An 11,599-nucleotide genomic window follows, 5' to 3' on the forward strand; every position below is an offset into this window, starting at 1 on the left:
AAAGTTCTTCGCCCTTGAAATCGTTGCTACTTTAACAGCAACATTTTACGTCTTGAAGTTTATACTTTACAGCTATATGTTGCAGTTCACCATCTTAGTTCATTAGACATATATCATCATCTCACAATCATCGGCATGACACTGTTTGGCCCCGTTTGACTAGTGGAAAAAAAACACCAAATGCATTTTCAATGTTTTCGCCATGATCTGGATACATTATCCTAAATAGTTCTTGAAATATATATATATATATATATATATATATATATATATATATATATATATATATATATATATATATATATATATATATATATATATCGTATTCATTGTAATCAAGTATTGTAATTGTAAAACGCAGACGTTCACTTTACTTCGGCAGTTTTGTTCGAACATTAAGCGCACCGTTGCGGTATTCAAGAAAGCCCTGACATGTATGCTGCAAATTTATTTATACTTACAAGAGGTTGTATTGTGAAAATCAGATAAGAACTTAGCGTGCAGCACTGTTTTTAGTAATGCGAACACGAACTCATAACCTCCGAATTATACCAATAAAAATAACTTAAGTGACGTTCCGACCAACCATTCACATGCGAGAAACTCTAGTCCAACCGGTGTCTGTTTCGTATGTCCTGCGCACTCTGCAGATGTAACCAAAGACAATAGCACTTTAAACACATCCTGTTTCCATCCAAACGGAGACCGACAGGTCTAAAAAAAAAGGAAGAGAAAAGCATTCCGTAGTGCTTATGTCTATGCGGTATCCGCTGTGATCGCAGGAAACGAACTGCCACAGCTGTTCCGACAGTACAACGCACAGCTACGTGACCGGGCGAGGAATTTGAAAATTTTATCCTACGTTTTTTTTTTTTTTTATGTTGGGGGGCCTCAAATAGTACATTGGAGCAAAGCTGCGGGACGTAGCTCGGATTCTTAACCCGAAATTGTGCTCACACGGTTACACATTTGTAACCGTGTGAGCACAATATAGGTTCCAGCCTATGTATATAATTTACCGATTGCGGAGCCACCTCTTGGCCCACAAATCAACTAATAAGAAGAGTTCAAGATACGAATGGTGTTCGAGTTGGTAATTTTCACAGATGACAGTGGGCAACACGACTGCCCGATCTCTGTTGCATATGTTTCCTGTTACTGTAGCAAAGGTAACTCGGTCAACAACAGCGAACATTGCGACGATGAAACGTGCCGCGAATTCATGATCGCAGGTAACGCGATCATGAATCGGCTCGGTAAGTGATGCGCTTGTGCCGGTATTTCGAAATGGTGGCACAACTATCCCGTTGGAATAACTGCGGCTGTGGCTATTCGCACAGTGGAAACAGCAACATGACGCGATCGCAATACCTCACATCACGAGCCACGCCGCAGCTGTAATACTGGGTCAAAAACAAACCAGAGGTGTGAAAAATAATGCCCTTTTTTTATTGATAACTTAAGTAGCTCACACACACAAAGACACTAGTGAACTCTCTCACAATGGAAACACACATAACGAAGGCCGGCCTTCACTAACAAAATACAAACACAGGAATGTCCGCACACAACCTTAGAAAACAAAGAGTCCCAGGTACGAAATGCGAACAGCAGCAACCTGTTCACTTTTGCTTCAGAGCATCACCGCTGGCGCCTTCATGCTTGATTTCGATGGGCACTGCCTTGGGCTGCTCTTTGGGGGCATTCTTGCGCGGTGCTTCGAGGGCCAACATTCCGTTGGGCTGCAAGTGGCACTTGACGGTTTCGGGATCCACATCTTCGGGCAGCACGTAGCGGCGGGTGAACTCGCGCTTCACGTAGCAGCCGCGGTCGTCGGACTTCTCCTCGTGCTTACCGTGAATGATGACGCTGTTGTCCTGCGTCTTGACGCTGATTTCTTCGGGAGTGAAGTGCCGGGTGTCGACTCGGATGGCGAACTTGTCCGGAGTGCAGGCGACCGAGGTGCCCTGCTGGCGCGCGGGGCAAACGCCGCCGGAAGACTGGCGGTGATGCCGAGGCTGGATGTAGTAGCGCTGGTGGTAGAACGGCGGGTCAAACAGCTCACCGTCCAAGAAGGAGCCGCCGAAGTCGTCTTCATCGAAGAAACGCCTCGCCAGGTCCGAGGGGCACCGGGAGTCACGGCTGAGCAGGGGAAACAGAGCCATGATGCTTGCGAGTTTGTTGTGTAGCGCACACTGAACTGACAACGCAGGGATTCAGCGCAAATCTGATTGGCCGGGCCGGCGCACGCCGGTTATATAGCGCGTCGTCTGCTTCCAGAAAGATCCAAACGGGTGAGTCACCGAACAACCAATAACGCGTTGTGATTGGTCGGGGGGTGTCACGTGGTATTTGTTTGGACGCTGAGGCACGGAGAGGGTTCGCGGTTTTTCTCGTATGTTCTTTCTGTCCGCGAGCGGCGGTTATTTTCTTGTTTTTGTTAGTCTTGTTTTACGCAGCGGCGTTTAAGCGCCGCTACGCCATCTGTCGTGTTCAGAATAAAGCGAAGCGGCGAGTACGATCGGATTGGTCACTTTAACTCACGTGACTCTGTTTTTCCCGCTTCGCGCCCGCTGATTTTGCTCGTACGTTCTCGCAAATTCGGAGGCGTCGTCTGCTACGAAGCCAGTGACGTGGCTGTATACGAATGAACGCTGTACTATTGCTCGAGCGTCGTATATTCTTGATTTGAACGTGAATGCGCTATCGACTACCGTAGTTCGACTTGCTGGTGATTTTAGTTTTGTACGATAGCTTGTAATATCGAAGGAACCTTGAGTTCTATCGGAGCTAGTTACATCTTTTGCTTCATCTACTGTTTCGTTTTTCTCTCCGACGCGCCTTTCGTTTGTTATCAGGAATGCGTCTGGAGTTGTACTCTGTAAAAATACACAGAGCTTGACTGTCTGTTCAAGCGTGCTTTGATTGTATCTGGTTCGGTGGCAGTGCGGCTTACGACTCGTGCCAATGTGACACACGTAGATTTCTACCCAATCATCGCGCACTCAAACGGGCTGAGCGCCTCCTCATGGGCCGATTCTGGTGAAATGAATTTCGATTGCTGCCAAATCTACTCACCAATTACGAGTCGAAGATGTTCGTTTGGTCAAGATTGGAACAAATATGTTTCGTCTTTACTTCATCAAGGAATGGCATCATGGCAAGCAGAAACGAGGCGTTAATTGTGGGCAGCAATGACGTTTATTCGACCCGTAACAACAACAACATGCCAGATCTGCGCCTGACCACAATTTCAACGAAAACACACGCCGTGCACTTAGTGCTTTATGGTCGAGAAGAAACACTAAAATTCTTTCTCGGCAATAAAAAAAAAAAAAAACATGGGTTACATAAAGTGGTTGTCTGTGCACGAACAAGAGGCTACTCTGTTTTTTTATATTTATTTGGCAGTACATTGCGAGTAAATAGTGGCTTTGGCGATTGGTTGGCTGGGAGAGGTACAGTATTTAAATAGGTTAAGGGAACTCGCTCCGTGACATAACTTTAGTTTGTAACACGGCACGAATGAGTCAGGCGCAGAAACAGTCACGACGACATCAGGACGACTCACAAAGTCGTGAGAAATCACGTCACACATTTTGTTTGTGGTCACTGTATGAGATCGTCACGTGAAAATCGGTCACAATGACGTCATCGTTACGCAAGACGCTCGCCGCCACCACGTGACGTTTTGTCACGATGACCGCATGACGAAACACTTGACCACCACACGACAACGTTATCAACACTATACGTGACTTGAACGCCTCCTTTTGCGATATGATTGCCGCGAAGTGGCGGCGAGGGCAGCTCCATGGCCACCGAATGATGCAACGTAACGATATATGTTGGTTTGTCTAAAACCGAATTATCAAGACAGTCTCGGGGATAAGCGATCAAACAACAATTGACATACCACATCTCGTCAAGCATTTATCTGGCACTGTGACAGATCTGTCGGTTTATCGTCACCTGACGCAACCTTATTCAATCAACATTTACTGAATAGTTCTCGGAAAGAGCTTTTTTTTTTATTTTTCGGTGCAGACCAGGAGACTAACGTTAAATACCAAGAAACTATTCAGGTGTCATCCTGGCACTCTCCAGTTTTAAGGCATTTATTTTAACACGCATCTCACACTTCCCTCGGACGATATAGGTAGCCGACCAACACCTCAAAAGGTCGATTGAAGGCGCGTGCGGTTATCGTCCAGGCTAAACTCTTGAATTAACCGACATCGCTTAAAATGCACATCAAGCTACCGTATATGATCGATGCATTGGCTTCCCCTAAATCTACAAATTATATTCCGCCAACAACTGCTTCAGCATTATCGACAAATCGCACTGAATTCGAATGTTGATCGGACAATACAGAATATCACAGAGTTCAATCGTGCACTGCGCCATACGCAATTATATAAATCCACGCATTCAAAACATCACCGCAAACTCTGCGAACATTCTCTGGTGCCTTTAGTATCTTGAGCCTCGACAGAGACATTCTTACCACAAGTGCTTGAGGCTTCTCATTCAAGAACCACATTTACTTATGTACGAAAAATATATCCTCTAAAGGAGGCTTTGTAGCAATGCTTCAACTAACCAGGTGTCCCTCACCTGTACCTACTCCAGAGGGTGCCTTATTTCTTTTGTTTCTTTTTCCCCTCCGTGTATCTTCGTAATGACACACGACCACGCTAATCGATCCTGTCGTCCCTGAAGACATCAACCAGCCTACTCCGGTTTGTACTCGTGTATGTGTAACCGCTGACACCGTAGGCTCTACGACGTTCTCAACTCCTTCTCATGTCCTCCCCCATTAAGTCCTTATTTTACGCTCCCAATATCACAGATAACCTTAGGCAGTTTGGCTTGTAGGATGTATCGATCAGTGTAAATACGTATGCGATCGATTCGACGGCAGGGATTTCCGGAAGGGCACGCAACATGCGGCGATAGAGACAGAGGGGAGGTGGACGATTCAATCGCTGGACTGAATAAAGACAGTATGGGGCTGTCATTAAGCGGGTTGGTTAACATTAACGAGTTTTGTGAGCAGAGTACAAATACAATATACGCGAGTTCGGTCAGAAGTGGTATAGCGGGCTATGTCAATATCCCATCACAGAAAGGGAGAGCAGCGACCTAGAAGGAACACTTCTTTGCAGACTAGTTTAAAACTCGACTTGATGCGCAAGCTGGAAGGATTGCATCTTCTAAAGGAAAAGAAGTGGGACAGGGAAGCCACGACCGAAAGTTAAACAACGGGTGCGCAAGCGTTTCTCAGTAGTAAGCATCCTTGGCGGTGCGCATATTGTAAATGCATGCACACGGTAGCCGGAGAACACAACTTCGTATGTCCTTGACCTGGGAGCCGCTTTCCCGCCATTTCCCGAAGGTCAGAGCGGCGCGCCGGCTCGCTAAATCGATAGTGTTTCACAACAGAGGGCTCGCGCCTGAAACCGCGCGCGCTGGGCGGAAACATCGCATGATATAACAAGAATACGTCCAGCGCCCTTGGAACTATGGATCATATTTATGCTATACCCCAACACACTTATTTCTCGCATTTCGTGTTCCCGCCTGTATAACCGTGACACTCTTTCGTATAACCGCCTGTACACCGTGACACTCTGCGGCCATTAGCCGCAGAGTGTCACGGTGTGTGCTCAACATTAAATGCATGAACTAGAGGTATACACATCGAGCAACCAGACCACATTGCACCGCACACCCACCGCCCATGTTTGTAAGCAATTAACACTGCGAATAGGATGAGCCTAACCAGTTAAGCCTGCTTTCCTTCTTCCGAATGGCTGAGCTGACTTTGCCGTCCTTCATCTCACAGAGTGACCTCTCTTACGTAAGCCTTCTTAACTTCATCTAGAACTAAGTTAATCGCTATTTTGGACGAGAGATACGGGAAAACTCCACCAGTTCAGTATATGTCTGCACCACCAGCACACTAGTAAATAAATAAACCGCGTTAACAGCATGGGATAGATTCTGTAAGCCTAACCAGTTCTATGGGACTCTTCCGGTTAGCGAATGAGATACGGATGGCTAGATCATCTGTCACGGAGCGAGTTCTTGAACCTGTGTCTTTCACAGAGGCCAGTAACACTATAGAGACCAACACACATCATAGAGCTATTGTATAACTTCATCTGTTTCTCTTAGGCCTTCTTGCCCTCGTGTTTAACGTCAATGGCGATCGTCTTGGGCTCCTCCTTCTTGACGTTCTTGCGCGGAGCCTCGAGCGCCAGGAGGCCTCCCGGGGTCAGGTGACACTTGACGGTCTGGGGGTCGACGTCTTCGGGCAGGACGTAGCGGCGGGTGAACTCGCGCTTCACGTAGCAGCCGCGGTCGTCTGACTTCTCCTCGTGCTTGCCGTGGATGATGACGCAGTTGTCCTGCGTCTTGACGCTAATCTCTTCGGGAGCGAAGTGCCGGGTGTCCACGCGAATGGCGAACTTGTCCGGAGTGCAGGCGACCGAGGCGCCCTGCTGTGACGGACGGACGCTGTTAAGAGCCGACTCATGGTGCCGGGGTTGGATGTAGAACCTCTGGTGGTAGAACGGCGGGTCGAAAAGCTCGCCGTCCAGGAACGAGCCTCCGAATTCGTCATCGAAGAGGTGTCGCGCCATGTCCGAGCTGCCCAACAGGTTGCGTTGCAGCAGCGGGAACAGCGCCATCTTGTTTTCGTCCAGTCGCGCGTCGTCTACTTCGGAAAGGAAAAACGTCGTCTGCTAGCCGCAGCTGGTTTTTTCTCCAGGTGGCTGCTCTCGATCGCAGCTTGCAAGCTTCTGCACCTAGAAACTGAGCGTACAAGTACAAAAAAAAAAAGACATAAGTGTGTTGTAGCACAGAAGAAATCCGCATCGGCTAAGGTTGTAAATCAGCGGCGCCGTTAACCTGCGTAGTTCTAGGCTTCAAATGGAAGTTTGGGCTTGATGCAATACTTTTCAATGCGGATGTAGAATTGCAGGTGAAATCTTACGACAGAACATGGTCAAGCAGGAATATAAATATAAGAACTAATTCAATCGTCCGTTACATGCCAAAGCCACCATATGTTTACATCATAAGAGTGCTGTATAGTTAGGTACTTCCTGTTAATTTTAACCACCGGAGATAATCAAACATGAAATGTAACATTACCTTTTTTGCCTTCATTTAAATGAGGTAGCCACACCGGCAGTCGAACCAGTTCCAGCAGCGTAAATCACGAAGGAATACACAATCTGACTACTTGACTTATAGGCAGTGAACAATACAGATGGCATCGCCTGCCCTTCACTGACATTTTCAAAATTTGCCATTCACAAAATGAAAACCACGCGCTGACAGTATTCAATGGTATTAATGCTATCGATCGACAGTGCTGTCGCTAACGCCTAGTTTTTCTGATTCGAGCAGAAGGAATCACAACGGTTATATAACATGTTACCTTTCGGCTATAGCCTCCGAGAATACCGACGGCGATTCAAGAACCCAAAGACGTCTGCTCCGAGCTGTGGCTGAACGTCGTCTGCTCCGAGGACCCGAGGCGGCAGACGCGATCGAAACGGCGGAACCGAAGGGAAGAAGCGTCTCGGGAGCGCCGATTGGCCAGAATTGGGTCACGTGTCATAAACAGTCGCAGTGCGACAAGGTCGTTCGGGAGCATTGACCATAACGGTAGACTATACCACGAGTACTCAAAACAGACAGGGCACCACTTCGAGCGTTTAGTGTCGATGGTAAAGGAGCAGCTGCACGCTTCACTTGGCCTTTATATTATGTCACTTCCTCGCTTGCATTGACGCACAACTGCAGCCGTGTCGGTTCTTTTCACTTAACTGTTTGCGCATGATCGATTAACAGTTTCACAATTCATCGAATGCTCGATGGCAATATTTCGCTATTAACGAGCAAAAGATATGCCTCTCTATCAACCAAAGTGAATGGTTTACACCACCCTCAGTGGTGGTGTTGTTGTTATAGTGCTCGAATATGCTTACCCGCAGATCACGGAATGGAATCCCCGGCTGCATTCGATGGAGGCAATACGCTATAAAGAGCCGTGTTCTCAGATTTCAGGGGCTCCTAAACCACACCGATTTCAAAGGACAGTAGTTTCTCTCTCTCTCTCTCTTTCGCCACACTTCGTGTACAAGATCCATCTCCTCCTCGTCAATTATTTCTTCGTAAAACAGGTGGGATGTCAGCAGTATACGCGCGTCGTGCCAGTCACGACTTCCCGCTTTTCGACGACACGCTTTTGTCTGCGCTTGCGCAGAGAGGACATGCATGGCACAGCAGGGTCGGCAGATATGTCTCTCGTGTATCGGCCAATCAAGAGCCTACGGCATTCTGACGTCACGGGAACATGGCGTCATGAAATGTGCCGCCAGGACGGCAAGCACCGGCAGGGAGTTACGAGATAATTCTATACGTATTTTCGCAGGTCGTTTTCCCTTTGGGTACGCCCTAAATAACGCCAGGTTGTCGAAATTTCGAAAGCTGTAGACTGGTTTGAGACGCAACACTAGGAGGAGGAGAAATAAGCTTTATTATAAGACACCAACAGGTTTAGGTGGTCGGGCCTAAGCCTCCCACGTCAAGGGCTTGCTGGGTCGCCCAGGTTTGGTCGTAAAGAGAGGGGCTCCGCAGAGCTCATGGAGCTTCGACTAAAGGGTCGTGGCGTTAGTGTGTCTGTACTAAAGAATTATTTTTATTTTATGCTTAATTCACTCCACATTCGCGCGTGAATCGAAAGCCGCCTCAATTTCACTGAGAAATTGTCAAATATTCACCTTATCGTGCTATATAAGTGCAGCCTCAGAAAACGTCATGTCCGAACCCACACCAGTCTGTCCATGTTGCGATAACTGTCCTTGCAAGTAACTCAGGTTAACTCGTAAGTTGGGTTTTGTTTGCCAGAACGACGAGGCTCTGAAAACTTGGAAGCATCTGACGCTATTTAATGTGCACCGACGCCGCCTACACTACATGGGCCTCCAACTTTTGGGGGTAGGGGCAATGTTTGTCGCAGCACCCCTCCTCCTCCCTAATATGCCATTTTATGTTGTGAATTGGCAATCACAGTAGTAGCAGTTGAGCGAAACGTTTATTCAATCAAGAACGTGACTTTTCCCCTTTGTCGTCGTCCATCAGTATTCTAACCGAGGAATGAAAACGTACGCTTAAAGCAATACAAAGCTGCTTCACCGGTGGATAGGCTCCGAAGTGCAAAATGCCCGTCGCAGAAACTGCCTTCGTGACTATGATTGCGCCTTCGATATCTGGCATATCAAGCGCATCGCATGTGCTGGTATGAAGCCTTATTTCAGCGTTGTACTTCGAAACATGCACGGCACAGCGAAAAGTATGCACGCAGGTAGGCAGCGTCTAATCCAGTACGAACCAACGCAGCCGTATACACCAAACTGTGCCTGTGGCAGCAGCGAATCTTATACGCGAGTCCTTTTCGCAGCACCGCCGGAACGTTGATTGAAAAGAAAGGCCATGTTCCAGCGCTGCTATGGCTCACGTAAAAGACGGTCGCCATATCGAGGCGACCGTTACGAAATTACAAATGAACAAGGAATAGGCCTCTCAAGAAATGGTCATCGAAATTCTCATCCCTTTAACGTGAAACGCTGTTGAAATGCGTGGAAAGCACATACCAAGATCACCTGCATATGTCGGCGAGCGAACGCGAAACAGACGCGACGGGAAAACATGCGAACATTCGAGAAGCTCCCGCGCTCTCCCCCACGTCCACGCGCTCGACTCGCTGTTCCCCGCTTTCATAGCGCCGGCGATCGCGGAGCGCGCGGGCCCGCAGACCACGTGATGTGATCCAGAGTCATTCAATCAGATAAGTTGAGAAACCATCCGTTGGCTTCGTGTATCAAAATACAAACGCCACAACGTTCCTACACAAAGTGTTCGCTGGTTGTAGCGCCATCTTTCGTACAATAAACAAAGCATTTAACGGCGATTTTGCGTGTCTATGTTGAGTGCATTTGGCTTGTTGAAGTGAGCACCGAGTTTACTTTTACCATTTGTACGGTTTACAATTCGCAGACACTAACACTTGAGTCACAGTGCCTTTAGGCTTTGCTTGAAAGTACCTTGCCTAATTCTTTTTTTGTTGACTTGCACCATAAACACGAAAGCTGCTGCGACAAGACGCGCTTTTTGCCGCACATCCCAGATGGCGCACTCGTTTGCAAATCTAAGAAAAACTGCACAAGAGCACGTTGTTGTTTCGAAGCGAAGTTCCGAAACTAGCCCGATTTAGTGACGCCGACGTAACCTGACCAATCGCATTCTCTCAACTCGGGTTCTCCCCCTCGCCGGCTCTCTCTTCCCGAGGAGTCTCGAACTCTCTCGAAGCACGCGATGCTTGTTATATAAACGGGCGTCTTTTTCGCGCCAATTCAGACTTGCATCGTTCGTTGAAGAGGAAACGTTGCGAAGCGTTGTCAAGAAGAACAATGGCTCTGTTCCCGCTGCTCGGCAACCGCGGATCCTGGGGACCTTCGGACCTGGTGAGGCGCTTCTTGGACGACGACTTCGGTGGTTCGTTCCTTGACGGCGAGCTTTTCGACCCGCCGTTCTACCACCAGCGCTTCTACATCCAGCCGCGCCACCAGCAACAGGCGTCTGACAGTAGCGTCTGCCCCGCTCGCCAGCAAGGCACTTCGGTCGCCTGCACGCCGGACAAGTTCGCGATCAGCGTGGACACCCGCCACTTCACGCCGGAAGAAATCAACGTCAAAACTCAAGACAACTGCGTCATCATTCACGGCAAGCACGAGGAAAAGTCCGACGACCGCGGCTGCTACGTTAAGCGCGAGTTCACCCGCCGCTACGTCTTGCCGGAGGACGTTGACCCGCAGTCGGTGAAGTGTCACCTCAAGCCTAACGGTGTCCTGGCCCTCGAAGCTCCGCGCAAGAACGCCCCCAAGGAGCAGCCGAAGCCCATTCCGATCGCCATCAAGCACGAAGGTGCCAGCGGAGATGCGAAGAAAAAGTGAAGAGGCTGGCGTCGGGGGTTTGGCGCTGCGTACTTGAGATCATGACCAAGTCCATCTTGATCCAAGTGGAGCAGCAGGGCTTCTAAAAGTGAGCTTCCGCAGTCCAGCCCACCCCTAGTCACCTACCTCTTTGTGTACAAACTGTCCGTGAACTTCCGTGTTATATTTATTTTCCCACTCGTCCAGAGTGCTTGTGTTCATTTTGTTTCTTTGTGTGCTGGTCAATAAAACTGCCAAGTGTTCATTTCAAGAAACGCTTCGTTGTTTTCGTCGGCAGTCCGGACTGCTGCCGTGGTTCGGCACAGCCGATTATTCAACCCCATAGTAAAGGGCGCCGGCTCACGCCGTTAACTGCGGGCATTACCCTGCCCGAACCGGCTTGTTTGCACTTGTAGTTACCTACGGCGTCTTGAGCAGCTCTCCATTATAGCGTCGCCTTAGCTTCGCAAATGAGCCAGCGATAGTCGCGTTGACTCGACGGTAAACAACCGGGTATAAATTTGTGCATGCTCTCGTTTGTTGAAACTGCTGACAGTTCGCATAACTGCTACACCCAGATTCCAGAT

General features: G+C 48.5%; 4 protein-coding genes across 9 annotated transcripts in view; 2 read left to right on the forward strand and 2 right to left on the reverse strand.

The window, feature by feature from the left end:
- The window catches only part of LOC142774633 (uncharacterized), a 133,231-nt gene that overhangs the window by 35,013 nt on the left and 86,619 nt on the right, over positions 1 to 11,599 (forward strand). The gene's annotated exons all lie outside the window — the stretch shown is intronic.
- Positions 1,427 to 2,219, reverse strand: LOC142774635 (alpha-crystallin B chain-like). Its single transcript, XM_075875229.1, has one exon. It carries the CDS (start codon positions 2,163 to 2,165, stop codon positions 1,623 to 1,625), a length of 543 nt encoding a protein of 180 aa, XP_075731344.1. The 5' UTR covers positions 2,166 to 2,219; the 3' UTR covers positions 1,427 to 1,622.
- LOC119185145 (alpha-crystallin A chain) lies at positions 3,183 to 9,801 on the reverse strand. Of its 3 annotated transcripts, none has more exons than XM_075875231.1 (2): positions 9,675 to 9,801; positions 3,183 to 6,822 (listed from the first exon to the last, which is right to left on the reverse strand). In XM_075875231.1, exon 2 carries the CDS (start codon positions 6,696 to 6,698, stop codon positions 6,180 to 6,182), a length of 519 nt encoding a protein of 172 aa, XP_075731346.1. In that variant the 5' UTR covers positions 6,699 to 6,822; positions 9,675 to 9,801; the 3' UTR covers positions 3,183 to 6,179. The 3 variants fall into 3 exon arrangements, with proteins under 3 accessions (XP_075731346.1, XP_075731345.1, XP_075731347.1); XM_075875230.1 differs by lacking the exon at positions 9,675 to 9,801 and adding an exon at positions 7,454 to 7,745; XM_075875232.1 differs by lacking the exon at positions 9,675 to 9,801 and adding an exon at positions 7,165 to 7,441.
- LOC119185153 (alpha-crystallin A chain) lies at positions 10,421 to 11,287 on the forward strand. Its single transcript, XM_037434260.2, has one exon. The coding sequence runs from the start codon at positions 10,491 to 10,493 to the stop codon at positions 11,031 to 11,033; it is 543 nt and encodes a 180-aa protein (XP_037290157.2). The 5' UTR covers positions 10,421 to 10,490; the 3' UTR covers positions 11,034 to 11,287.

The sequence above is a fragment of the Rhipicephalus microplus genome, chromosome 10 (genome assembly GCF_043290135.1).
Source record: "Rhipicephalus microplus isolate Deutch F79 chromosome 10, USDA_Rmic, whole genome shotgun sequence".
NCBI lineage: Eukaryota > Metazoa > Arthropoda > Arachnida > Ixodida > Ixodidae > Rhipicephalus > Rhipicephalus microplus.

Bases quoted from the DNA above. Each gene is read 5' to 3' on its own strand.
- LOC119185153 (XM_037434260.2), top strand. From the start codon at position 10,491: ATGGCTCTGTTCCCGCTGCTCGGCAACCGCGGATCCTGGGGACCTTCG.
- LOC142774635 (XM_075875229.1), bottom strand. From the start codon at position 2,165: ATGGCTCTGTTTCCCCTGCTCAGCCGTGACTCCCGGTGCCCCTCGGAC.
- LOC119185145 (XM_075875231.1), bottom strand. From the start codon at position 6,698: ATGGCGCTGTTCCCGCTGCTGCAACGCAACCTGTTGGGCAGCTCGGAC.